Source organism: Phaethon aethereus, assembly GCF_964289735.1.
Source record: "Phaethon aethereus genome assembly, chromosome: 23".
In the NCBI taxonomy this organism is placed as follows: domain Eukaryota; kingdom Metazoa; phylum Chordata; class Aves; order Phaethontiformes; family Phaethontidae; genus Phaethon; species Phaethon aethereus.
In genome coordinates this window covers 2,370,509-2,397,225 of record NC_138599.1, presented here as the reverse complement: position 1 = coordinate 2,397,225, position 26,717 = coordinate 2,370,509, and the positions used below count along the sequence as shown (strand labels likewise).

The window sequence follows — 26,717 nt, the reverse complement described above, 5'->3', positions numbered from 1 at the left end:
CTTCAACAGAGAGGAACTGCTCTTGAAAAAGAGACAAAGCTGTGTGTACAAGACCCTCTGCAAAGCAGCCATTGCTTCTCTCCTCACTAAACAGCTCCAAGTGACTTGAATTAGGAGTGAAGATGCCCACCAGTCCTGGGTCCTGGCCAGCAAGAGCTACCCCAGCTTCTCTGCCTGCTCCTGGGCCCAGAAGAGGCTGCAGCACCAAACACATCTCTAGGCAAGATGCAGACATGAGCACTGGCGCCTTGCAAGCGGCACACTCTGCTGCCTTGCACAGGCATAACCACAACCACTTCCTCTTGGTGTGGGTTAGCAAAGCAGGGGCTGGGGGATGCCAGCCCTGCAAAGCCCACTAACTGTGTGTTGGGTGTGGATTCATCTCCTGGGTGCCAGGCTTTTCCGGTGCAGCAGCCTGGCTCTGGGGTGTCCCACAGCACTGCCTTTCTGGGTGCAAGCACTCCCAGAGAAGTACCCCTGAGCTTGCTGGTGGTGTCAGCCCTCCAGCTCTGACCCTTGGGGAGGAGTGACAGACTTCCTCTGGAGCCCAGGGGAGAGCAGGGAGGAGACCCCATCCCTGCAGAGAAAACCCTTCCCAAGAATGAGGCAGCAGGCAGCTTTTGGTAAAGGAGACTTTAATCTGCTCAGTATCTAGTTCATAGTGCAAATAGTTAAACTTAAGGCAAAGCTTTATTTTTTTAATTTTTTTTTATAAATAGACAGCAAACCAACAGGCCCTAAAACAATAAGCATGACTGCTATAATAGGAAAAGGGTTTGAGGGGAGAAACTGCAGTCCTGTGGAGGTGTCCTTCCCCCCTGTAATTCATGTAGGGAATGTTGCACCCCAAGATCCATGAGCTGGTCCTGACCAAACACCACCGCCTGCAGCCAGGAGTATGGCCACACTCCCACTCCCAGGTGGCTCCAGAGGCATCCCCAGGGAAGGGTGCAGCTCCCTGCATCCTGTTGCAGTAGGACTTCTGCAGGTGCCTGGGACAAGCTGGACTTTGGAGAACACAGTCTGTGGGGCTGCACTCGCTGCTCTGGCAAGGGCTTGGCTACTCAACTGTCTGCAGCCACAGGAGAGGTGGCTGGGGAGAGCAAACATTAACATGAGCAGTGTGTGTCTGGGGAGGCACAAGTACAAGAGGCTGAGCAACAGGGCTTTGGCAGGGAGCTTTGCATCTCCGCAAAGCAAGGTAGAAGTGTCTGACAGACCTGGGGCCAGGCCCTTGTAACACACATTAGTGCTCAGGAGTCCAGCTTGGCCCAGGGAGTCCCTCCAAGCCCCCAGCAAACTTGGGAGCAACCAGTCTGTACAGTGCCTCCCAGAGCAAAGCCACTCTCCAAGATAGTATCTTGCCACAGCTCAGGTGTACAGCACTGAGGCACCTCCCAGCAAGGCCTGGCCTCTCTACTGCCTCTGTTTTGGCTTAAATCACTAATCAAGAAGGAAAATAGAGAAGGAACACCATGCCAGCCGCCCTCAGGCTCTTGGCTTGCAGTCCAGGAGTCAAGACTGTTTCCAGTCTGGCTCCAGCCAAAATTGGCTGACATCAGGCAAGCAGCTGGAAAAGGAAAAGCTTCTTAGTGATAGGCCCTCTTGCAGCCCAGCAATTTCTTGGAACGGTGCTGGTTGATCAAGTTGGGATGAGCCATCTCAGGCCTTCCCAGCCAGGATTGTATGCCCCCCTTACAGACTTCAGGGAACACTTTTAAATAAAACTAGCTACATTTCTGACAGACAGTAAGACAGAACAGCAGTGTAGCCCTAATCAGATAGCCATGGTCCTGGTATTGCTCCATGCACGCACCTGATCAGCAGCACAGATATGCAGAACTTGTGCCTGGAGCTGGAATGTCTCAATGGGCTCCCAGGAGCTTTGGGGTGTCCCATCTCCTCCCAAAGAGTTTCTCCCTCTAGCCACCCCAGCCTGGGAAGCAGCAAGCATGCACTGGTGTGAACCACCCAGTTCCATGTCACTCTGAGCCCAAAGAAAATGTGTATTATCTAGAGAGGATTCTCCAGTATTGGCTCAGACGTGTGCTGCTGCCAGGGCTATGAGCACCGACCGGCCAGCAACCCCACAGGTTCCCCAAGCAACACCACCACCCTCGCAGAAAGAGTGACTCCCTCCAGCCTCCTCAGGTGAGTAACCTGATGTGTGCTTGCTAGTCTTGCATAGCTGATGCGTGGAAGTGGCAGCAACAATGAGCTTTGCAGTCAGCCAGCCCATGTTCATCACAACTCCTCAATGTCCCAGCAAGGGGAATAAGAAACTCAAAAACCAAAGCCATGGTGGCTGGGATACTGAAGTACCCCAGAAACCCTGCTCTTCTCCAGCTGAGAGCCAGGCTCAGCCCTTTGGTAGCAAAGCTTAATAAGCTTGAGTGTGCTCATCGCTCTCCTAGGGCCTTGCAAAGGGGGCACACTTCTCCCTTCCCAGGGAGCTGCCCCGCTTAGATGGGAGGGAGGAGGAAACAGAGGTGTGAATGCAGTCTGCCAGGTAGTCTTCTGGTCAGACATTGGGGAAAAACCCTTCCTTGCCTTGTGCTAGTCCCTGTGATTCCCAGGAGGGCACAGCCTTTGGCTAGGAGGGATCAGAGCATCTTTCTGCGCTCTGCTTTGGATCTCAGACTGCTGCGGGCTTCAGGCAATGGACCCCGAAATGGCAAAAGTTGTCAATGAAAAAAAGTAACTCGGCCTGCTGCAGAGATCAGTTATTGTGCTTGCTAGCAAGAGCTACAATGTAGTTACATAGCAAACGTGGCTAGCAGACACTCCCAACAGCCTTTTTCCCTTTCAGCACCATCCATAGTTCTTTGGAAGCTGCTTGACGCAGCCCTGGGAAGTTTTGCTTCCCAGCAAAATGCAGACACAGGGGTGCCCTTGGCCTCCTGGGAAAATGACCCAAGCCACCTGCACCTTGGGTTCACAAGTACACATTGAGTGTCTGGAGAATCATCTGACGGCACAGCGGGCAGTTGCGCTGGTAGATGGCCTGCTGCAGGAGGACTTCCGTGCACTCCTGACACAGGCATAGGTGCCTGCAGGGCAGAAGCAGGACTGTCTTGGTTTGGTCTTGACAGATGACACATTTCTTACGTTCCTCTTGTTCTTTCAGGAGCACCCAGGGATCATTATCCAGTGCACCCTCACCATCCACAGCTGCTTCATTCAGCTGCTGCCTCCTCAGAGCTTTCCCCCAGGAGGTGCTCGGTTCCTCCCTGGGCAGCTGGACACGCTGTCCTGCCACAGCAATTCGACTCAGAGCTGGACGCGCTTGTGGTACCTGCTCTGCATCTGCCTGGTCCTCGTGCTCAGCTGGCAGCTGGCCCACTCCTGCCAGCATCAGCCTGCCAGGGGCCACTGGTCTTGGGGTGGGTGCAGCTGCCCCTCGCTGGTGGCTTTCCTGGTTCATTGTTCTGCCTCCTCGGCTCCAGTTGGTCACTTGCAGACTCCAGTCCACCAACCTGCGCCAGGCCTGGGAGGTCATGGCCATACCCACTGTCAGGACTACCACCTGATAGAGCCTCCACACATCCCGCTGCAGGCGGCGGTAGGAAGGCAGCATGTTGAAGTAGCCCAGCACATAGTCTGTCAGTGTCCACAGCAGCCCAGGGTTGAAGACAAAGGTGCTGACAACAATAATGAGGAGGAGCAAGCCCAGGCCATAAATATTCACAAAGAAGATGTTAATGAAGAGCTCAGCGACAGAGGCCAGGAGCTCAAAGGCTAGCCGGCAGGGCGACCAAAGCAGGATGGACACAGCGATGGCACCGCTGGAGACATGCGCGAGGAAAGCAGCCAGCAGGTCTGTGACTCTGAGGAAGGGGCCAGCAACGGAGTCCCACAGGGCTGCGACCAGGGTAAAGAGGTTCTGCGTGCCGATGAGGCACACGTTGATGAGGCTGTTGACAAGGTAGGCCAGCAGACTGGTGCCGATGGCCAGGCCCTCGCAGACCTGCCTAGCCAGGGCCTGGCCGCAGCCCAGCAGGCTGCAGAGCCCTCGGTGCAGCAGCTCTTTGCCCCGCAGCGCCAGGTGCGAGAGGAGGTGCCCCACCACCTTGAGCCCCTCCAGGCCGCCGCAGCAGCTGCGCAGCAGGCCGCCCAGCCCCTGCAGGGCACCCAGCGCCAGGCAGCAGGCCGCCCGGACCAGGGAGGTCAGCGAAAGGAGCAGCCCGTCCCAGCAGGCCAGCGCCCCGGCGGCAGCGGCGGCGGGGAGGCTGCAGGCCGCGGCGAGCAGCCAGAGCAGTGCCGACACCAGCGAGGATACCAGGAAGAAGTTCACGTCCAGCACCAGGACCAGAAGGTCCAGGGCCATCCGCAGTCCGCGGAGCAGCACGAACAGCAGGTCCATGGCGGCCGCCCGGACTGCGGGCGGCGGCCAAGCGGGCCCGGGCTGCGGCCGGCCGCCCCGCCGGGGCCCCTACGGCGCCGTCAGCCGCCGGTCCGCTCGGGGCCCCCCAGCGCTGGGCGCCGCCATCTTCGCTAGGGCTGCCGCGCGACGCCGGGCCAATCGGCAGCGAGGGCTGCGCCTCTCCCCGTCGCCCATTGGGCAGTTCGGAGAACGCGGCGGGGGCGCGGCCGGACGGGGCGCCTCCGGCTGGCTGTCGCCGCCGGGGTGGGCCACGCCCACTGGTGCGCAGTTAAAGGGCCAGCGGCAGTCGTTTAACCGTGGCGGCGCGGCGGCGCTCAGGGCAGCCTGGCCCGCGCCTAGCCGGGCAGGGGGATCCGGACGGGGGCGGCCGGGACACGGCACGCACGTCGCACGGGACGGCCGGGGCATGAGAATCAGTCCCCTCGCTCTAGTCCCTCACTCTCCCAGCACAGGAGACACCCACCATCCACAGGATCCCTGGGCCCATACATGTGATGAATTTGTGACAGCCTCAGCCCTAGCACAGGGAGGGTTTGCATTTGCGTTAGCGGGGTCCCTGGGGTGGGAGTGTTTGGGACAGGGTGAGCCCAGGGCAGTACTGTTCTCACCGCACCAAGCAGTTTCCTGCAGGAGGTCCTAGAATAAACACACGGCTGTGGCCTGGCCCAAGGTTACAGCCCCAGAGCAGCTCCTGCCCTCCCTGCCAGCTCCTGGGCAGGGTGTGGGGCTGCCAGCATCTCTGGCCTTCGCTCTGCTGTGCCCCAGGAGATGGCCCAGCCCTGCCGCCCTGATGGTGATGACAAGCTCAGGAAAATCCAGCCCTGGAGCTCAAGGCTTTTTAAGGAAGGGGAGCGAGCAGAACGGATGACCCATGGGAAAGACATCTGCAGCCCCAGGAGGCACCAGCCGTCACAGAGCAAAGGAGGGAAGCACTGAACCCCTGGGCAGCAAGGGAGGAGCCCCAAGGGAGCAGGATGCTGGGGTCCCCTTCCTGCAGCCGCCTGCTTCTTCCCCTATATGTTCCCTCCATAGCACCCTGTGCTGGGGTAGGCACCAGGGCAAGGGGCACATCCTGGCACACTCTGCGTGGGCTGATGCTGCTTGGTGCCACTCAACTCATCTCGAGCCACGGCACTGGCTGGGCTGCCAGGACGGCAGATCTGTGTGTGTGTGTCTGTCTGTCTGTCCCCACCTGGGGTCTGTCTGCCAGCTCCATCCCCTCCCTGCCTGGCTGGTTTCGGCTGTGAGCTCCCTCACAGCGGGTGCCTGGACCCCACCCAGCAGCATATGTGCCCATGCCCACGTGACAAAGCCAGGATGCTTTCAGCATATATGGTAATGTTTGGATTTCTCACTGCTTTACCAAACAGGAGAAGAAAAAAAAGAGCCGAGCCAAGGTTGGGCGTGTTCCACATTCCCTGCCTCCAGCCGTGCACCTGCCTCCCCCTCCCTGCTCCCAGTGCCTGCCCAGGCCCCTGCTGTGCCCAGGGCACCAGCGGGCTTCCCACTGAGGGGCCGGAGAGGGACAGGGGCTGCAGGGTTTAGAGGTCATGGCTCTGTAGCGCGGCTTCTCTGTCGTTGCTCCGTGCTCCGGGGGGCAGAGGGGAGCATGTGCCTGCTCTTCTCTGCTGTGTGGTGTCAGGCTCCACAGCATCCAGACCTGCTGGAGAGAGGCATAGGGCTCAGGCACCCTGGCACGGGGTGAGGAGGGGTGCAGGGTGCTGGGAGCACCTGGGGGATCGGTTCAGGCTGGAACACCCATTTGGCTGGAGCAAAGTGGAGTGGAGCTTCCTGTGGAGGGGCTGCGAGGCTGGGGTGCAGTAATGGAGAAACGCCTCCCTGGGGCCCTGTGGGTCGGACGGAGGTCCCTGCCAGGGTGCCTGACAGCTGGGTTGTGGCCAGGACCCCTCTTTGCGAGGAGTGTCCCCCCAGCTGTCCCTGCACTTGCTGGAGGTCCAGGCGCGATGCCACTGCGCTCCCAAGCTGTGCCTGTGGCAGGTGCTAGCAGCAAGACAGGATGGGCCCCGCTTGTGAGCCCCCTCACCTCATCAGCTTCTTCGTGCCTGTTTAGCATCGAGTAGACGGGGCTCTGCTGTAAACCGGGCTGTGCTGGTGCTAACCGGGGCCACCACAGCCCACCCTGAGGGTGCAGGAGCCTGGGATGCGTGTGCACCCCTTCCTGACTGCCCTGCCCTGCAGGCAGCCCTGCCTGGAGACCCACTGCCAGCCAGGGGCTGTGCGGTGCACCCGCTGCGTTGGCACTGAGCCTGGCCACGGGACTGCTGCTGCATTACGCCTCTGAACTGCCTTCCCGGTGCTGAGCTCACTGCAGCCGGGCAGCTGCCCCACACTTCGGGGAAACAGAGCAGCCAGAGGAAGCCAGCTATAGGGCTGCCTTGGCCCTCATAGCTGCTGTGCCTTTGCAGCTTTTAGCTGCAAGCAGAGGGAGGGAGGGAGCAACCCCAGGGCTGGGTGTCACGGTGCTGGAGGAGCTCTCTGGAGCCCAACATGCTTGAGGGGTGGATTAGGACCCTGTGGTCTGGGGCCCAAGCTGTGCCTCGCATCGCATCCCAGGCAGGTGCCAGCAGGCTGGCTGGGAGCAGGCTGTGGGCGGCAGAGGAATGGGGAAAATGTGGCAGACAAAGGGCTGGCAGCACAGCCTGCAGCCGTGGAGTTGGGAGATGGTGCTGGGAATCACCACGACCCCCTCCAGGCCTGCCTCTGCAGGGGGATATGCAACTTCCCCAGCCCCAGCATCTTCCACTGCTTTCCTAGGCCCTTGCTGCATGGGTGTGTCCTGCCCTGCTGCTGCTCTGAGGCAGGAAATGCATTTCTGGGGTGTGGGTCCTGCCAGCATCACACCAGCATTCCCAGCACGTTCGTGGCTGGCTGGGCAGCTGGGACTCCCCCCCCAGGTTGCTCTCACCCGCAGATCCCTGGCCATGTGGCAGCCCCAGTGCCTGAGAGAAGCCAGCCAGCATGATCCTCCTGGGCGCTGCCAGCAGCCTTACCTCAGGTCCCCTCAAGATGCCCTTGCTGAGGGCTGGGCAGATGCCTCAGCATGGCGGGGGGGTGCCTGCAGCCCAGGCCAGGCTGGAACAATAGCTCATTCCGGTGCATCCACTCCAGGGAAGTCCCCCGTCCCCACTCAGGATCAGCTCCAGGATGGCGTGGCTTGCTCTTCCTCTGGCCTTCGCCTAGCCTTGGGGACACAGATGGTGGTATGGCCCACCGCACGCATCCCTGCTGGCAGGGAAAGACAGCCGGCATCCGCCCTGTGTGCCGCACAGCCGAGGCTGCCGAGGAGAGCCGCAGGATGGCTTGGGAGCTGCCGGGTGCCCGTCTCCCCCTGTGTCCCCAGCAGCGGGCACCTTCCCTGCATTTGTTTGCCCTGCAGACTGGTGGAAGGGGGGGAGCACGAGGGCTGCCCGCTGTGTTTCTGGAGGGCTGTGTGGCTCCCCACGAAGGGAGCTGGGATATCTCTCTCCTCCTGGAGCATGGCCAGACAGCCCTGGGAAAAGCAAGTCTTCTTCCATGGGAAAGTCCTGCAAGAAGAAATCCCTACTCAGCCCAGCCAGCCCCACAGTTCCCCTGGGCCTTGGTGCTCTGGCATGTCCCTGGTGCTGGGGGGCCGAGCAAGGTGCAAGGCCAGTGGTCCAGGGAGGTGGCATGGGGAGCACACCCTGCTTGCTGCCTTTCCCCAGGCAGCACTCATCAGCCCTCACCCCTACAACCATGTCCCTTCCCCAAAGCGCTCGAAAGGGATCCTCCACAGCCCAGGGGTGCAAGACGGACTCCCCCAAAGCTGGGGCTGGCCGCATCACCTGCCTGGGGCTAATCTCTCATTATGCTTTCTTGCAGTCACTCCTAATGAGCTGTCCTGGGGGAGCCCCAAGGCCTGCAGACAAAGCCAGGATGAAGATTTCACTGCCTGGGGCTGCAGGCAAGTACAGGGGGTGATGCTGGGCCCCCATGCTGGTTTCTCCTTCCTGCCTTGGCAGCGGGGAGCATGCCGCTCAGCGACACCGCAGTGAGCTGGGAAAGCCTGGTGACATGGAGCGCAGGGCAGGGGCGTTCCTCCTGCCTGTTCCTCTGGGGAGCTGTGGCGCGAAAGCTGTGGTGTTAGCAGGGGTGACGAATGAGCGTGGCCGGGACCCCTGCCTGCCTCTCTCTCGGCCCAGCAGCCCGTGCCATGGGGTTGCCACATGGGCGCTGGAGGCAGCTGCTCCTCCTGGGCGTCCTGCTGCCGGACCCCCGCCGGCTGGGTGCATAATCCGCCCCATTGTGCGGGCAAGTGCCTGGCCCTGGCCCATCTGGCGCCGAGATAATGGGGCCTTTTTCCGGCCAGCGCTGGGGGGAGATGAACTCGGAAGTCTTCTGAAGGAAAAGGCCTGTTTATAAATAGCTGTCCCCAGGCTCCCAGCTTCCCCCTGCCGCCCCGTCAGCCCCCGTCTCACCCAGCCCCAAAGCCTCCCCCTTGCACCTGGGCAGCACTGCACTGGGGCTGGGAGAAGAGCCTGGGACACATACATGACTGGCCTGGCCCAGCTATGCACATGCGAGCGAGGGGACAGGACGTGGCAGTTTGCACGCTGTCGCAGGGCTGCACCTGCTCAGGGCCATGGGGAGCCTGTACCCCCGGGATGCCAAGTGACGGGCCAGCCCTGGGCGGAGGGCTCCTTCCCCCTGTGCCTTGGCAGTGGCCGTCAGCTGGCTAAGGTTTCCCCAGGAGCGCTCGCTCCCCCGGCTGTCCTTGTCCATCCGCCCCGCTCTCAGCGAGGGTCAGGCTCCTAGGGCAGGGCGTGAGGGGAGGGCTGCACGGCTCCACAGCCTTCCCCACCGCCCCCGTGCTGCTCCTTGCGGATCACGGCCAAGCCCACGATACTTGCATGCCAAAGCCAGCCCTTGCTTGTGGGGAGCTGGAGCCCTGGGGCTCTTGCTTCTGAAAACAGCACCATTGCCGGGGTGGATGCTGGGGGCTGCACGTTGGATGGCGTGGGGCTGAGTGACCCTCGCCAGCTTTGCTCCTCTTTGGGACTTTGCCACTGCTCTGCATCTGCTGAGCCCCCAGCCATCTCCACATGGCTGGCCGCAGAGATCGTGCTCCACCGGCACAGAAATCCAGATGTCACCTTCCTTCCCCCCTTCCGCTCACGTCTTTCCTTCCTCTGCCTGCCCAGCCCCTTGCCCGGCTCCCACTCCCGGCCCCTCCAAAACAAAGGCCCTGTAGCCATGGTTAATAATCCCTACATAAAGGCTCTGCAGAAGAGGAGAGGAAGGAGAGGGGAGACACAAAGAAGCTGCTGGGAGCCCAGACAAGGAAGGGGGGGTGGAAGCATGCATTTTCCTGAGCTGTAGGACAGGGGCATCAGAGGGCTCCCAGAGGTGGACAGAGACAGGGTGGACGTACCCCAAGGCAGCTCTGCCCTCATGGCACATCTGATACCCTGTTCCTCATGGTCTTCCCCCCAGGGATGAAGAGCCACAGGTTGGACAGCCCAGGCAGGTCCCTGTACTTACCCCAGACCACAATGCATTGCATGAGCCCTAAAGCACCCCACAATGCAGCACCGGGGGCTGCTGAGAAGGTGCCCTGGGGGTTTCTACCCAGAGGTAGCGAGCTTCAGCATTGCTCTGCCCCAGCAGCAGGGAAGTGGAGGGCTGTTCCCAGGCGGTGTGGGAAAGCACGGTGCTGGCCTGCATCCCATCCCCGGCCCTGGGGAGCGGGGCCCTTCTCGGCCCTGACGGTGTTGTGTGAAGAGGTGCAGGCCTGGGTGGACGCGGCAGCCGGCTTCCGCCCTGCATGTCTGCCTTTCATCCACCCTGGAGCTGCGCAGGAAGCCAGCACCAGCCGACAGCTCATCGCTCACCAGCACTGCTGGGGGGCTCGTTGGGAGGCAGCCAGCACACAGAGCACCCTGGGCATCCCGCAGAACCCTCCTGAGCCTCCCGGGCTGCTCTGGGCCCCATCAGCATGGTCGGGGGCTGCACGGGCTGGGGAAGGCATGGGGCCCCCCATCCCCACCTGGGGCATGCCAAGCAGCATGTCAGGGCATGCACAGTGGGAGAGCATCAGCAGGACCTCGCCAAGCCCCAGGGGCCTTTGCTGGGAGGGCAAGGAATGGTGGAAGGAGCTGAGGTGTGTGCTGTAGTGCAGCCTGTGCTCAGCCCCAGGCCCCATGCATGGCTCTGCACGCTGGCCGTTGCTCCCCTCCGGCTGCAGAGAACCAGGCTCAGCAGGAGCCAGGAGCAATGCGATTACACACTTCCAGATTGTGCCTGCCACTTGCAATGTTCAGATAGTGCATGGGTAATCAGCCCTGCCCTGGGCAGGCTGCACCTACAAGCTGCCCCACGGTCCCCAGGTTTCCAGCAGAGAGGAACGGCTGCCCAGCAGCTCTGCCAGGGTCCGGCAAGCCCCACTGCTCCAGGGGCAGAGATGCCTGCCTGCGCACAGACTCTCACCTGAGAAGGTAGAGTTGGAGGAAGAGAGCGCTGAGGGCCGTGGGGGCCCAGACACTTGGGTTCGCTCAGCTGCCAGGGAGCAGAGAGCAGCTCCGTGCCTTGGCTGGGGCCAGACCTGTGTGCCCTGACCTTCCCACCCTGGCTATGTGCGTGGGACCGCGACATGGGAGCCTAATGCACAGTTTGTTTGCACAGCAGTGAATGGGGGCCGAAGCCAAATCCATTAAGCAGGCAAATAAATAAGAAGGCGTGAGATAAGGCAGCAGAGAGGGAAGATGAAGGTGTCCAGTCTGCTGCGCTCCCCACGCAGACCCCGAGCCCACTGGGTACCGCACACAGCGTGCCGGGGCGATTTCATGCCAGTGGTGAGGGCAGTGGAGCCTTGCTTTCAAATCCTGCCCATCTTCCCCCAAACCATTAGTTCAACAGGGAAAAACGATAAGTTTTCTTCAAAGTTAAATGGTCTGCAAAGCAGAAGCCTGACCAACTGGAGGCACGGCTGTTGCAGTAACAGTGGGAGGCTTTCATGGTGGCACGCTCCCCACCACAGTGGTTGGCCAGCCTGTTTTCTCCAGGGAGGGGCATTACCCTTTCCAACTGCTGGGAATTTCCTGCAGAGGTTTTATTAGCAACATTTTGCTTTATTTTTAACACAGAATAAAAGTTAGCACCAGAACAAAATGCACCAGCAGTGTGTCATCTGGGTTCTCCTGCTTGTTTGTTTGACTTGGTGGATGCTTTCCTGCGGGAAAGTGGGACCCCTCGGGCCCTCTTCCCTTGCAGTGTGGCATTTGCGGCATTTAAATCGTGGTATTTTGTGCAAAATGGAACATCCCTTTCCCTCCTCCAAGGGGAGCAGAGCCTGAGGCTTTTCTGGTGCTGCATCCTGCCCTTTGGAGGGAAAGGAAAGTGCGAGCATGTTGTCAGGGGGTCCCCAAGGCCTGGGGGTGGGAGTGGCTCAGGGGGTGGCTGTTCTCACCTCAGACAGGGAGCTCCTGCCACCATCAGCTGCGAGAGCATCCCCACACTGCAGCTGTGGGGCTGGAGAGCAGCTCGTGAGCAGCCTGGGCATGGTGGCACAGCTCCCTTGCACTTGATCCTTCCAACTGGGAGGACTGCCTTGGAGGAGGCCTCCTCTCTGCAAGGCAACACGAGGGCTAAGAGCCGTATCACAGCCCAGCATTGCCATTTTAAGCAACTAATCTTGTGGGGAAAAAATCTAATCATTTCCGATGAATCATCAAGTCTGTTTGGCTGGGAAAGTGTTGGGGGGGGGCTGGCCAGGCATGCAGATGAGGCAGGAGGAGAGCATGGGAAGGGCCACTGCATGGCACCGGTGGGGGAGTGGGGCTGCAGCTAGGGGCCAGCACAGGGTTGCCGGGGCTGGAGGGGCTGATGGTGTGAGAGGTGCCTGGGGATGCCCAGGAGGGATGCTATGGCCCAGGGCAACCTGCAGCCCGGCGCCAGAATGGCTCAGCAAGGTCAAAGAGATGCAGCCCATGCTGCCCAGGGCCTGGAGCACAGCTCATGCTGCAAGAAAAGCAAGCCGAGGAGAGAAGAGGATATGCCAAGGTGCAGAGCCCCTGGGCCAAGAGCTGGAGGAGAGGGTTCTTGCTGCTCCTGGGAGATGCTGGAGCAGCCCTGGGCCTGCCCTCAGGTGGAGTGAACGTGGGTCAGAGAGCTTCAGGAGTCCTGTGTGAATGGGGAGTGAGAGTGTGGGAGGCAGAAGGGCTTTGAAGGAGAAGAAAATCCCTGTGCTTTGTCCTCCAACACAGCCCCTGTGGCTCTGATTGACCTGGGGGCAAACTGAGGCACAGAGCCAGGCTGCGATGGGGCAGGGGACTGGACCTGGGTGTTCTGCATGGTTGACTGTGGGTGACTGGCAGCACCTGGGGAGGTTTGTTGTGCTCGTCCAGGCCTATGCAGGGGCCTGTCTCGGGGCTGCAGGAGGGGCTGGGCTGTGTTTGGGCCCAGATTATCCCCTGAATAATAGCAGCCTTGTGCAGCCCTGAGAGCCTCTCCACACCCAGGCCGGCCCTCCGGCCAGGCGTGCTGTCCCTGCCACCACAGCTAACAGCTTTTCCACAGCTGCCCTATTCAACAGCTGCGCGGGGGCTCGGGCCACAGCTCACTGTGCACCACAGAGCGGGGCTGTGCCCTGGGGCCCTGCCTCGGGGACAGGGACGGGGCTTTGCAGAGAGCGTTCCCATAGCGCTGGGGACACCGCGTGCAGGGAGACTAAGGCGGAGCAGGGCCTGGGGTGCAAACCCTGCACACCTTGGTGGCCTGCCTGGGACAGCACCACCCTCGTGTCTCTGCTGCTCCCCCAGGTGTCTCTCAGAGCCCAGGCAATGACGAAGAGTCATTTGGTTCTCCTCTCTTTGAGTCGACCCGTGTGGGTTCAAAGGCAACCCAGAAGCTGTGGCTGGGCTTTGCGGCAGGGCAGTGCTGAGCAGGGGAGCGGGTCAGTTCTGCCCTGAAGCAGGGCCAGCCAGACCCACTGATGCCCGGAAATGGGACTCTTAGGGACTGTCGCCCTTTCCGGCATTCCCTAAGCCCCTGTGGACACCGGCCCGACCCCATGCCTCTGCCCCTCCGCCGGGTCGGCCTAGCGATTGCCATCACCAGCGCCGGGCAGTCTGCTCCAACCTGCCTGTGCAAGCCCGGACAGGCAGGACCTGGCAGACTGCAGGTCTGCGAGCAAAGCTGGAACCAGCCCCTCCCGCAGAGCCAGAAATGCCTGAAAACGACCCGCGCCGAGACGGGGGGGCACCTGCTCGGGGCTCAGAGTTAGGGGGCCGTCTGGGAGGGCCGGGGCGCCGGCCGACGCCCCGCGCCCGCCCGAGCGACGCGCCATGCCCGCTGCCTGCGGCCGGGCGTGGAGGCCGAGGCGGGCCGGGGCTCCGCACCCCGCCGGGCCGGCAGCCGTGCTGGGCGCTGCGGGGCTTGGCGCGGCGGCGCCCGACCGGCTGCCGCTGGGGGGTGATAAGTGCCGCGGGCGGTGGGCAGGCACCGTGCCTTCCTCCTCCTCCTCCTCCTCCTCCTCCGCCTGACGTCAGCCCGCAGCCCCGCTCAGTCGCGGGCGGCCGGCGGCGGGCATGGCTGGGGGGCGACGGGCGGCCGGGCTTGCCCTGGGCTGGGGCTGCTGCCTCCTGCTCTGCTGCGGTGAGTGGCTCTGAGCGCGGCGCTGCCGGGCGCGGCACTGCCGGGCCCGGCCGGTCGGTGCGGGGCCGCGCCGTGGGGCGGGCGGGGTGCGCACCTGCGGGGCGCTCCGGGGCGGCCAGGCGGGGGCCGCGGTGCAGCCGCCGGCGGGGCCCCGCCGTCCCCGGGCAGGGACGCCCCTTCGCCCAGTGACGCTGCCGGCCCCGTTCTCGCCGCTGCCCGGTGGGGAGCCGGGCCGTAGCGGGACACCGCTCCGGCCGGGGGGGCGCGTGCTGCGGGGGTCTGCCGGCCTCTGCCCGCGGCCCGGCCCCTGCCACACCCGGCACCCTCCCAGCGCCGGGCTGCGCGCAGCGAGGCGGCGAGGGGCGGCAGCCGGCGGGGTGCTCCCCGCAGAGCCGCTGCGGGACCAGCCCAGGCAGGCGGCAGAGCTGCCGCCCTTCGGGCGCTGCCTGGCGTTGGGCCAGGAACGCTGAAATGGTGGTGCGGGGGAGCCTGGGTGGGAGCAACTCCCTCGGGCGTGTGTCCGCGCCTGCACGTCTCTGGGCTCCGCGGCGGGGGTGGGTCTGGGTGCGGGGAGCCGGGAGTGCCCCGTTCCGCTCTGGGGGCCATTTTGCACACACCCCCCACACCCCCCCCGCCTCGGCCAAGGCAGGGCAGTGCGAGGGGTGCCCCGTGGCCAGGGAAGGTGGCCGGGGCAAGGCAGGTTCCTGGGGTCGTGCTTCGTGGGTTAGAGGCAAAGGCGTGAGGGGCAGGGTGTTGGGGTGCCCCCACGTGTGTTCAGTGTGCGGCAGGGTGAACTGGTCGAGTTATTAGGGAAGCATCCACCCCTTTCCTTCTAAGGAGTTTTTCCCCGAGCACTTTGTTTCTCTTGGCTTTTTTCATGCTTTCTTTTTTTATCCTCTTTCCAGTCCATTTTCACCCTCGGGGGGGGCTGCATTTCCTGCCCTGCCCTGCTCCCCGCAGCACGCCCTCACCTCGCCGGCGGCCAGGGAGCGGTCCCGGTGCGCTGGCTGCTCCCTGGCCGCCTTCTCGCCTTGCCCCTGCCCAGCGATGCTGCGGAGGTGGCCCCAGGCGCTGGGGAAGCCTGCTCTGGCTAAGGCATTGGTGCTGCGGGAGGGCTAAACACCGGAGCCAAAGACAGGCTGCTCCCACCCCCGGCCCCTGCTGGGATCCCCTTCCTCACAGCACATGTACCGAGCGAGGCATTTGTTAGTTGATGGCATTGGTGTGTTTGCGAAAGGTTTGATGCTTCCCAGAAGCATGAGGGGCCACGGCCAAGCCATTCCCAGGCGGGCCGGAGGGCTGAGCCCACGCTGGAGCTGCCGGTGCCACCCTGGGCTCCTTCTGCACTGCAATCTCCAACTGCTAGAGAGGTTTCTCTGCATGTTATCACCTGGCTGCAGGGCTGGGGTTGTGAGCCTTTCCTCTCCTGGTGCACATGGCTGGGTCCTGATGGGGTGGTCGGGTTTGTTTGGGGGTGCAAAGTTCCAGTCCCTCCTGCGGCAGAACCTTGGCTCTGTCCCCGTCTCCAGCACAGTGGGGCCTGGGCTGGGGCGGAGGCTGTTGGGTGCTGGTGGTTGGTGCTGCTTGCTGCAGGGCCAGGGCTCTGTGCCCTGTTTATCCTCTCTGTGAGGATGAGGATGAAGGGGTGCAGGTGATCCTGCTCCCCTGGCTCAGGGATCTGTGCAGGAAGGGCAGCCTTGCCAAGGCAGAGGAGGGCAGCATGTGTGCATGTGCTGGGAGCAGGAGGGGTCTGGCCGCAGCTGGTTTCCCCGAGAGGGGAGCAGAAACCCGCGGAAACCTCAGGCATCCCATGTGTGGCCCCAGACCCCTGTGGTGCCCCTCCTCTCGCTGCTGTGTGCCGGGGGGCTCTGCACAGGGGTTCTGCACTGGGGGCTCCACACTGCCAACCCAGCCACGCTCCTCGCCAGCTCCCCACACACCTCGGCTCTGCAAGGAGGCTGGCGGGGGGGCTGTGCTACTCCCCACCCCCTTCCCCGGCTCTAAAAGCAAATCTTTGTTCTTGTGGAGCTCTGGCTGCCGGCCGGCTGTCCGCCAGCCAGATGGAAAGGCACAGGGGCTCTCCTCCCTTCCCTGCTTGCTTGCTGCACACATCCTCTCCAGATCTCTAGGTCTCCCGCTGGAGCTGTGCCAGGCACTTGGGTTGTACGGTGCAGGCTGGAGCTGAGCTCTGCAGCTGGGCTGTTCCATGCAAAGCTGATGGGTCTCCAGCCCTGCCCAGGTTCCCTCAGCAAACTGGTGTCTGCAGCCATGCTGGGTGCAAGGGAGGATCGCTATGTCCCCAGAGCCTGCTATGCCAGGGTGCCTGTGCCCAGTGACTCTCTAGCCTGCCCACACACAGGTGGGGGGCTGTGAGATCTTGGAGCTTGCGGGAGGAAGCCTTGTGTCCCCAGGGTTGTGGGGGGGCCTTGTGTCCCCCAGCTAGCTGCACTTGTGGTGTCACTGGGTGCTTCTTCGAGTCCGAGGGAGGGCTAATATCTCAGCCTGTCCCAGAGGAGGTTGGGAGCAGTGAGCCCTTGGTTCAGGCAGGGTGGGGGCTGCAGTGAGGACTGCAGTGTCCATGTCCACCTCCTCAAGGGCAGTGGATGGGTGGGAGGGATGTGTGCCTTGTGCCAGCCCCAGATGCCAGCCATTCTCCAGCTCTGAGCTCATGGTTTCGGCTGGATGAGGGCTCTCATGCCGAGCGGGTCAGCGGGGTGGGCCAGCAGCTCTCCCTCTCTCAGAGGCTGGCTCTGCCCATTGCCCATGCTGAAGGTCTAAAAAGGATGGGGTGGCAAAGACTGGCCTGGCTGCTTGTAGCCCAGAAGTGTCAGGGCTCAGTGGAGGGTGGCTGGGGTGCACCCCAGCCCTAGGCTTGCCCAAGTCTGTGGTGGCTGGCTGCATTAGGCAGCCAAGTCATGGCCATACAGGTGGGCAGGTGCCTCCGGTGCGAAGTTATCTTTTCCTATGTATGCTCAGTCCAGTTTCCTGGCCCCAGTGTATGCTTATCCCTGGGGCTTTCACCTGTTTTTCTAGTACCTCCTTTCCTGTGCAGTGCTTTGCTCATACCTCCTTGCTTGGTGCCGACTGTGCTGATGGGATGGGTGAGGGCCAGAAGCTGGCTTTTAGGGTGTCCTGAGGTGGCTAGTTGTGTGAGCCAGGGCCCACTGTTGCAGAAAGGCTCCTGGGTGCATTTTGGAGCTGTGCCACTGCATACCTACTCCAGACAAAGAGTATTTTGTGGGCACGGCATTGCCCTTTGAAGTTGCCTTACTTGCAAGGCTCTGTGGCTGTTACTGAGCGGCACTATCAAGGGAGCTGTTGACACAGCTGGCTTCCTCCAGCCTCTTGTCGGCAGCTCCCATACCTGGGCTGGGCCGTGGATGCTGAGCTGCCTGGCCCTCTTGCTGGGGGACAGACTGCCATCCTCCCCTGCAATGCTGCGTGCCAGGCCAGGGCATGCAGACCCCCCTTGCTTTGGCACCCGCAGGGCCAGCAGCAATGGCACACTGCCTTGCTGTGACGCAGCTCTTGTCTCTGCTGTGCCCGGCTGAGCAGCCCCTTGGGAAGCTGCTCTGTTCCCTGTCCTGGATCGATAGCCATTACCTTCCCCTGCCATGCTGGAGCGTGGCCAGGAGCTCCATTACCGCTGCAGGAGAGCGGATAGCTAGGCTGGGAGCTAAGGTGGGGTGCCAGGGTGGGCAGGCTCTGCTCACTGGGGATACAGATTCCTGGTGCCACCCGTGCTATGGGCGGGCAGCACTGGGTTTGCTTTATAGGCAGGGAGCAGCGGAGCAGCGAGGGACTCTCCTTGGGTATGCTGCAGGGGTGGATGCTCCAACCGCTGGGTTCTGGGTTCCTGCCTGGGAGGCAGGATTGGAGCTTGGGGAAGGACCCAGGAGTCCCAGCTGTGCCACGGCCATGGTGGCCGGGGCATGCTGTCTCCCTGATGGCCCTGTTGCCTTGGAGGGGGAAAGGGAGCAGCAGGCAGCTGGAGCTGGCTAGGGCACCACTCCTGAGCGGCTGCCCTGTGTGCCCCATCCCGCTGTGGAGGAACACAGCGCCTCATTCATGCCCCAGCTCCCAGGGCTGCTGCGGGGGCCGCGCAGGCTGACGTCAGGGCTCCGGTCCCTGACCACAGGAAGGTGCAGCCTTTGTGCCACCAGCTTTAGTCTCTAGCGCCTGGCCCCTTCCCTTGCCTCTGCTATCCTCCTGACACCTCCTTGCCAGGCCCTTAGGGCTGGTAGGGCTCGGTGGGTGCAGGTCTGAGATGCTGGCTCGGACTGGGGCGGGTAGATGTGTGCTCCATGGTGTGAGGAGGATCGGCACTGCCCCGGGCTCAGATTAAGGCAGCTGGCAAGGCGATCTGCTCGCTCGTGGGCTGTGGAGATGTAGCCCCTTCCCAAACCCATCCCTGGGCAGGGTGCTGCTGCTCTCTGCCTCTGTGGTGTGTGTGGGGGATTTGGAGGCTTAGAGGGCCTGCTGCCTATTTCAGTGAGCCTGGGATGCTGTGGGCAGGGCAGGTCTGAAGGGGACTGCGACAGCAGTGGAGTGGGTGGTTGTGTCCAGGTATCCTGGGGAGACTGGTGGTGGGAGCATGGCGTGCCTCATCCCCTCTCTGGGAACATGGGTGGTGACTTGAGCCTGCGGGATCTCTGTGGACACAGAAGGCAGCGTGGTGGCAGGAGCAGGGCCATGCTCCTGGCTGGCACTCCCACTGGGCTGGGATATGGTGCCTGGGGGATGCCAGTGCAGGACATGGCTCTGCCCCATGACCTTCAGGGGATGGAGATGGGGACAGGCCTGGGCTCAGCTCCCTTGCTGGCTCAGACACCAAGGCTTCCCTATGCTTCCTGCGCCTGACAGACTCTGTCCTGCAGCTACAGCCAGCAAGCTGGACGTCTCCATGCCAGCGGTGGTCGAAGTGGAGAGCGGGGGTATGGCCAGGATCGAGTGCAACTTCTACATCCCTGGCAACGGTTCCTACACCTACATCAACTGGTTCTATGTGAGTGCTGGCTGGGAGAGGAGCGGTGGGTGGTGGGCTGGGGTGGCAGCTAGTCCAGGGCTTTCTCCTGGGCTCCACGTCAGCCCGGCCTCAGCCCCTCACCTTGCAGATCGACCGCAACAACTGGGTGAAGCTGTGCCACATCACAGGCAGCGAGGTCCTGGAGGAGAATACAGACTACAAGGGGCGGCTGTCAGTGGGGGAGGACAAGGCCCTCTCCATCAGCAGGGTGACGGTGCAGGACACCAGGACCTTTGTGTGCCAGGTCGGGGCAGGCAGCCATGGCGTGGGCGAGAACCGCACTGAGCTCCACATCTACAGTGAGTGATGGGGCAGGAGGGCATCACGGCCATGCATCTGCTCCATGGGGGTGGTGGGGGATCCCGTCCTGACCATCCTAATACGTGTGGGGTGGCTTCTCTTTCCAGAGGTCCCCGAGGCCCCTGAGATCACGGCCAACCCAGGAGGCATCTCCGTGCAGAGCAGTGACATCCCGCAGGTGAGGAGAGGCCCCACACAGGGGAGGGGGAGGTTCACAGCTATGCCAGGCTCCCCTCTCCCCATGGGGGTACTCCGTGCTCAAGGCTCTCTCTGCCACCGCAGATTGCTCAGTGTGTGAGCAGGAACAGCTTCCCACCCCCCAACATCACGTGGCACAAGAATGGGGAGCAGCTGCAGTCGGAGGAGAAGAGTGAGTTGGATGGGGATGGGGAACTGCACCTGCCTGCCTGGGAGAGGGGCTGGGGCACTTGTGCTATCCAGGGCCTCATCAGCTGGGGACTGGCAGCCCGTGGTCACCCAAAGGAGCCCTGTGCTCCCAAGGGAGCCCTCCTTTCTCCCTTGGCCTCCCCGTGGACTTGTAATAGCAGCTGTGTCCCCTGTAGTGGTGAAGATCCTGGCCACGCTGACCCGCGAGTCGAGTGGGCTGTACACGGTGAGCAGCACCCTCTTCGCCCACGTCACCCGGGAGGACCGCAACTCCTTCTACCACTGCACCGTGCACTACTGGCTGCGGGGACAGAGGCGTGCCGTGGAGTCACGGCGAGTCAATGTCACAGTCTTCTGTGAGTCAGGGGCTGGGGGCCCTGCCCGCTGCCTGGTGCCACGTAGCAGGGCTCCACACCGACCCTTCCTGCTCCCTCCTCCCCCAGACCCCGCACAGCACGTGAAGCTGCAGGTCATGCCGTCCTCGGCGCTGGTGAAGGAAGGGGATGATGTGAAGCTGGTCTGCGAGGCCGATGGGAACCCAGCACCCGTCTTCAGCTTCTATAAGAGAGAGGTGGGGCCAGAGAGGACCCGGGCACCTCTCCCTTGGCAGACATCTCGTGTCCTGGCTGCTTCTTGTCCTCTGCCCAGAGGGCTCTGGGGAGTGTGATGCTGCAGCTGTGATGGGAGGGTGCCTGTGTGGGGCTAAGGGCTCTGCTTTCTCCCCACTGCCTGCAGTTGGAGGACAGCTGGCAGGACCTGTCATCACTGGCAGACACCAACAGTGGGGTGCTGAACCTGCACGATGTGAATAAGAGCAGCAGTGGTCTATACAGATGCCAGACCCTGGACTTGGATGATATGAGACAGCTAGAGAAGGATGTGGAGCTTGTTGTGAACTGTAAGGCGGGGGGACAGGACCCTGTGGACTTCATGGTGGGTACCTCATCCCTCCTGCTCACCCTGCCCTGGTCTCCATCCCTCCCCTAGACATTGAAGGGGTCCGTGTGAAGATGGAGCCGTCCTCACCCCTTCAGGAAGGGGATAGTGTGAGGCTGAGCTGTGATGCGCACAGCCCCGTGGCCCTGGACTACCAGTGGAGGGATGAGAAGGTGAGCAGGCATTTGGGTACTGTTGCGGTCAGGCTCGGCGAGCCTGGGCTTTGTGGCAAATTGGGCAGAGCCAGAGCTTGCTCTCTCTCTCCTGAGAGAGGCCAGGGGGCCATTCCCCCTTCTATGGACCTGCATTGTCCATCTCTACCTCTTTACCTCCTGGCCAGTATTGCAGGGAGACCGTGTGCTTGCAGGCTCCATCACTGTGTGTAGGAGGGCGGGTTGAGCAGCTTTGGGACAGCTGCAGAGCCTGGGGAGCTGGGTGCAGAAGGGCCTGGTGTTCAGGGCTCATTGCCAGGGGATGTCCCTTCCCAACAGGGCAGGAAGGTCGCAGAAGGGAACCAGCTTGTCCTGAGCAACCTTACCTTCGAAACCTCCAGCAACTTCAGCTGCAAGGTGATTGCACGAAGTGTGCCGGGGCTGGAGCAGAGCAAGCAGGTGGCCGTGGCTGTTCAGGGTAAGAACCAGCGTGTGTGTGGGCATGCTGCCCTGTCGGAGTGAGCCCCATCCTGCCCAGCATTGTCCCTGTTCGCCCTGAGAGCTACACGTGCTTGATGTGCCCTCCCCACAGGGAAGCCGCGGATAGTTGCCATCAGCTCCCCGCTGTACGTGCGGCAGGACGAGGTGGTGAACCTGACGTGCAAGGCCATTGCCTTCCCCAGGCCCTCTGTCCACTGGAATATCAACGGGACGGTGAGAGCTGGGAAGGGTGCTGGGTCCAGGCTGTGGTCTCTCAGAGGTGCTGTGCATTGCCTCAGGTGCTGAATCCTTCGCTGCCTTCCTCCCTCTCAGGCTCATGAGTACGTTGAAGATCAGCACATCGCCAGCAACTTGACAGTGCGCGTGAACCACGACCTCCTGCGGGCGGGAGCCATGTGCAGGGTCTCCAACGCACTGGGTGTCAGTGAGAAGCACATCCAGCTGCTGGGTGAGTCTTGGGCACTGACCTCTGGCTCGGGAACCCAGAGAAGTATTAGTGCCCCTCATGAGTGTGGCTGAGCTCTGTCTCTTTCCCTCCCTTCCTACTCTACCAGTGGAGTCCATCAGAAAAGGTCAGTCTCCACACCGTGCTGGGCGTGTGTGTCCATCAGCTCAGGCTCTGGTGGGAGCGTGCCACCGGCGGGAGTCACGCTCACCTCTGGCCTGGGGACGGAGGCTTGGCTGCTGGCTCTTGCACTGCATCTCTCACTGTTCCTCTCCCCCTGCCAAGCTGCAAGGGAAATGGAGGCTCTGTCTCCACCTGTTTCTGCCGTGGCGTGAAAGCTGCCTGCTTGTCCTTCGCCTGTAGCCCAGCAAGGCCATCAAGTGCAGCTTCCTGCAGCCCAGGGCTGCTGGGCAAGGAAGCAAAGGGATGGCCTGATGTCTTGCAGGAAGCCCTGTTAGCCATCCTCATACAGCATGCAGGGGCATGGCAGCCAGGAGCAGAATGCAAAGTGTATTCATACAGAAACTGCACTAATAGAGCATTTTTGTACTGACATCTGCATCCTGCAGGGAGCTGGAGAAGCACCAGGAGCTGGAGTCCCCATAGTGCTTTCTTGGGGGAAGGGGTCCTTTCCTTGCCCCCAAAGGGTGCAGTAATGCAGAAGGTGGAGAGCATCAGGGTGGGATGGGCATTGACTTTTTCCTCTCCCATTGTGTTTAGATCAAAAGACACCAGAGAGCAAAGGGGTGATCATTGTGGCGATCATCGTCTGCGTTCTGGTGGTGGCTGTGCTGGGGTCTGTCATCTACTTCCTGCACAAGAAAGGCAAGATCCCGTGTGGCCGCGCTGGGAAACAGGACATGTAAGCACTGCCGCCCACCCTCCCAGGGAGCCCTTGGGGCCAGAGGTGCTTGCCATCATTCATGCTTCCCATCTCATTGCACCAGCCGCTCCCTGTCCAGTGCGGGGGGAGGCAATAGCGCAGCCTTGGGGGCACCACGCTGGGGTCTCGGCAGCGCTTCCAGCTTCCCACAGCCTGGGGTCTGCATTGCTTGCCCCGTCCACACAAGGAGGCGATGAGGAGGACAGCAGAGTGGTAGGGCAGCCAAGGGACTCCTCCCCAGGGAGGGGCTGGGCAGCCCAAAGCTTACTCTGAGCCAGAGTCTCTTTCTCTCCTGGTCTTCTGCCCCAGCCCCACTCCAGAGCATCCCCTGAGATGGAGCCCCAGGGCTTGGCCTCGCTCAACCGGCCATGTGCCCTCTTCAGTATTGCAAACATGTCTCAAAATTGTCACCTCCCTCCCCTAGCACAAAGCCAGAGGCACGTAAAGACAAGATTGTAGTTGAAGTTAAGTCAGATAAACTTTCCGAAGAGGCGGGGCTCCTGCAGGGTGCCAACGGTGAGAAGAGACCTGCCGCTGACCAGGTAGGACAGAGCGTCGTGCACTGCCCTTCCCCAGGGCCAGGGCTGCTCCCAGGGCTGGGAGTGGAGGTGAGGAGTGTATGGGGTGCATCGAGGTAATGCTTTGCTCTTTTCCCAGCACTGCCCCCCCTGCATGGGCCTCCATCATCCATCATCAGCACTTGAGAGGGGCCATGGGAGGGAGGGGAGGTGACAAAGCCACGGCGCTCTGCTCGCAGGACGTAGGAGCAGCCCTCCACCGTGCACGTGCAACTCTGCTCCGTGCCAGCCCCTGGCAGCTCCTGGGAGCACGCTGTCCACTGCTCACCCTGCTTGGCTCTGCCTCCGTCTGTGCTCTCTGGAGCAGGAGCTGTGCTCCCCGGGGGGCTCTTGGAGGAGGAACTGCATAAACATCTCTGGCCAGGAGTCGGAGCGGGGGCTGCAGGAATGGGCCCTGCTCTAGCATCTCTGAGCCAAAACTCTCAGGGCAGGATGAGATGAGTCTCTCAGGCCATGTGCTTACCTCTCACCTGGGGTCGAGAGCCACCGTAGGCTTGAGCGACTATTCACAGACTGTCGCCGTGCTAAGGCAGGGCTTGCCACACTTGTGTGTCCTGTGAAACCACAGGATGCAGCGCCTGAGCCCACTGTGGTTTTACTTGCCTTAGGCCGAACAAATGGATAACCTCACCCTGGTCCCGGGAGCAGTTTGCTCTCACCACCCTGGCTCTGGGGCAGATGCTCAGCCACCACGGGGTGGGTGGTCCCAGGCTGGTGGCTCTTCCCCTTTGAATCGCTGTCTGCCACACACTCCTGCAGTGGAGGCCCTGGTTTTATGTTCACCCCTAACTGCTTGTTTTTCTCCCCTCTTTCTGTTTTGGCGGACTGAAGAGCGAGAAATACATCGATCTGAGAAACTAGAGGAAATCTACTAAGTGCTTTCTTCCTTCAAACCTTTCCTGCTCTTGGACTGCCTTGTCCCACCCCTGCTCCAGTACCTGGGGAGCACAGCCAGAGACGATTACTGTGTCACAGTGCTGCGACCCAATGCGCAGGGGACACCCCAACTCACCTGTCTGTTACCTCAACCGTGGGCTTGCAGGCTGTCCACTTAGCAGTAGCAAAGCTGGACTTGCTTACTACTACAGAGAAGCCAACAGCAATATTAGAAAGAAATATCGTATTAAGCTACCTGGTGGAAGGATTTGAGGCTTTTTCAGGAAATCTGTCCTGTACATGTGCATTTTACCCCAAACTTGCTCAGAAACCTGGTGAGATTTTACTTGGGGATGTCCCAGGCACCTTAGATGTAGTGGTGTGCAGGTTAGACGAGTGAAGAATGGAAGTGGTGTGTTAGAGCAGCGTTTGCCAGCTGCTGGGGAGGTGTTAGTGCTTTGCTTTTCCTTTTGAACTGTTCTTGTCTTGTTGATTTAGCCCAGCGTGTCCCGATGGTGCTGTGCAGGTAGGGAGCTCCACGACAGGTAGCTGTGATCCTACGGGAGGTGAGTACCTGGCAGAGCCAGGACTAGGGAGCCCATCTCTCAGGCACATGCCAGACCAAGGGCTTATGTTCTCTGGTTTGTAGCGTAGCCTTGCTGACGTGTGGAAGGACTTCTCTCTTCCCCACTCCCCATGGAATTGGATTGCTTTTAGGGGGACTGCACAGCAGTTGGCAACAGCAGGTCCCAGACACACCCCACCCACCCCCTCCCCACCCCAATTCAAAGAATATTAGGCCAGGGCCAGTCGGCGATGTCTCAGGGTTTTTTTTGTGCTGAACCATTACCAACCCCAGGTGAAAGTGGTTTATTTCTGTGCTTGGTGGCACCTCTGTCCCCACAGCCAGGCCAGTGCTACAGCAGCTGAGTGGTGGAGAGGGGAGATGGGCAAGCGGCCTGCCTTTAGCTTCCACTGTTGTGGCCTCTCCCAGCCCTCCGCCCGCAAACATGGTGCGCTCTCCTGCCTCCTCCTAGAGAGATCCAGCCCCTGCAGCCCCACTGAGTCACATACTCTCAGCCCTACGCTGTCCGCAAGCCTATCTCCCCCAGCCCTTCGGTGAGGGGCTGTGGCCAGCCCTGGGCGACAGGAGGTGTCCCCTCACTGTCCCCTCGTGCACCCCCAGCATCCTCTGCCGGTAGCAGGGAGCCGGGCAGCAGCCTGACGCCAGCACCCTAACAAGCGGTGAGCTATATTCGTGAGCTACAAGTGTCGTCAAAGCAAAAGCTTTGGTTTATATATATTTTTGTTGGATTGTGTGTAAATTTCCAGAAGTTTTGTCTGATACTTGCAAGGTTTTTTTTATATATGTGAAAATAAACGACAAAGTTCAAAGCTGGGTTCTGAGTTTGTTCCCGCCAGTAGGTAAGGGCAGCGTGTCTCCCCCGTCCCTGCTCGACTTCAAGGCTCCCTTCCCCAGGAGCAGTTACCGAGGCCAGGTGGCACGGTGGGCACTCCCACCTTTAGATTTGCCTCCACAACAGCAGCACTTTCACCTAGGAAAGCAGCTACCTGTTGTTGGCTCGAGCCGCTCCTCGCCCGGGCCCTGGCACTGGGACACGGCTGAAGGTGGCGGTGGGCTGGTGGCTGCTGCCCCGGTGTCTCAGCCTGGCTGCTCTCGGTGAGGCATCTGCAGCGGCGCACGCTGCTTCCTGGATGAAGCCATCAGAAGTGTTGGCTTAAGCCGCCTTTGCGCCGCGGCCGAGGCAGGAAAATGTGTTCTGTTCACTGGTAATGAGGGTGCTATGAAGAGGTGGTGGCCAAGTCTGCTACCAAATACTAAGAGGTAGCAGTAGGTAATGGCTAACAAGGTACAGATAGCTATTAGTTGATAATCCTGTTGAGGTTCTAACAGATGACACGTTTATATCCCCTGTAGCTGATAATTCTTTAGATTCTAATAGGTAGTTGCATTAATAGCTAATATAGACACTAATAACTACCAATACTAATAAGGCTACTAATGTATTCTAATAGATGATCATTGTATTAGATTGTGATACATAATTATGTTACTGGTGATGGTAGGTAGAATTTAGAGATCCCAACAGTAGAATCTATTAGATAGTTGTATTAATGGCTACTGTAGATACTAATAACTATTCAGAGATAAGTCTACCACTAGATTCTAATAGATATTGAGACAGTAGATAGTTGTATTGATAGCTACTATAGGCACTATAGATATTAATGGATTTTTCCCTTAAAGAATTTTAATAGATTGTAACTTTTATTCATATACTAGCTATGATAGATCCTAATAGATAATTCTCATTCACATACTCTAATACCTTTAAATTGGTAATTGTATTTATAGCTACTATAGGTACTAAATACAAATAGGTAGTTGATTTATTAGATGCTAATAGTAATAGCTATTAATAGCTAATTGCAATAATACTAATACAGATGTAAATAATTTTGTGAAAAGATTCTTGTAGATTATGAGACAAAATTGTATGTTTGGCTACTAAGTATACTAATAAGAAATTCCAGTCATTAATTCTAATAAATTGCATTGATAACTACTATTAATAATTCCATAATTAGATTTTGTTA

At 60.5% G+C, this 26,717-nt stretch overlaps 2 protein-coding genes across 2 annotated transcripts; one reads left to right on the top strand and one right to left on the bottom strand.

The window, feature by feature from the left end:
- Positions 1-2,935: 2,935 nt before the first annotated feature.
- RNF26 (ring finger protein 26) lies at positions 2,936-4,363 on the bottom strand (the record flags this gene model as incomplete). Its single annotated transcript, XM_082010013.1, has 1 exon — positions 2,936-4,363. The coding sequence occupies one exon, from the start codon at positions 4,361-4,363 to the stop codon at positions 2,936-2,938; it is 1,428 nt and encodes a 475-aa protein (XP_081866139.1).
- A 9,584-nt stretch (positions 4,364-13,947) lies between these two features.
- MCAM (melanoma cell adhesion molecule) lies at positions 13,948-24,083 on the top strand (the record flags this gene model as incomplete). The annotated part of the gene is made up of 15 exons (XM_082009855.1): positions 13,948-14,014; positions 18,892-19,019; positions 19,129-19,339; positions 19,448-19,518; positions 19,623-19,710; positions 19,904-20,083; positions 20,171-20,298; positions 20,463-20,625; positions 20,715-20,836; positions 21,155-21,293; positions 21,408-21,529; positions 21,629-21,764; positions 22,482-22,623; positions 23,069-23,186; positions 24,054-24,083. 15 exons carry the CDS (start codon positions 13,948-13,950, stop codon positions 24,081-24,083), a joined length of 1,845 nt encoding a protein of 614 aa, XP_081865981.1.
- Positions 24,084-26,717: the final 2,634 nt, after the last annotated feature.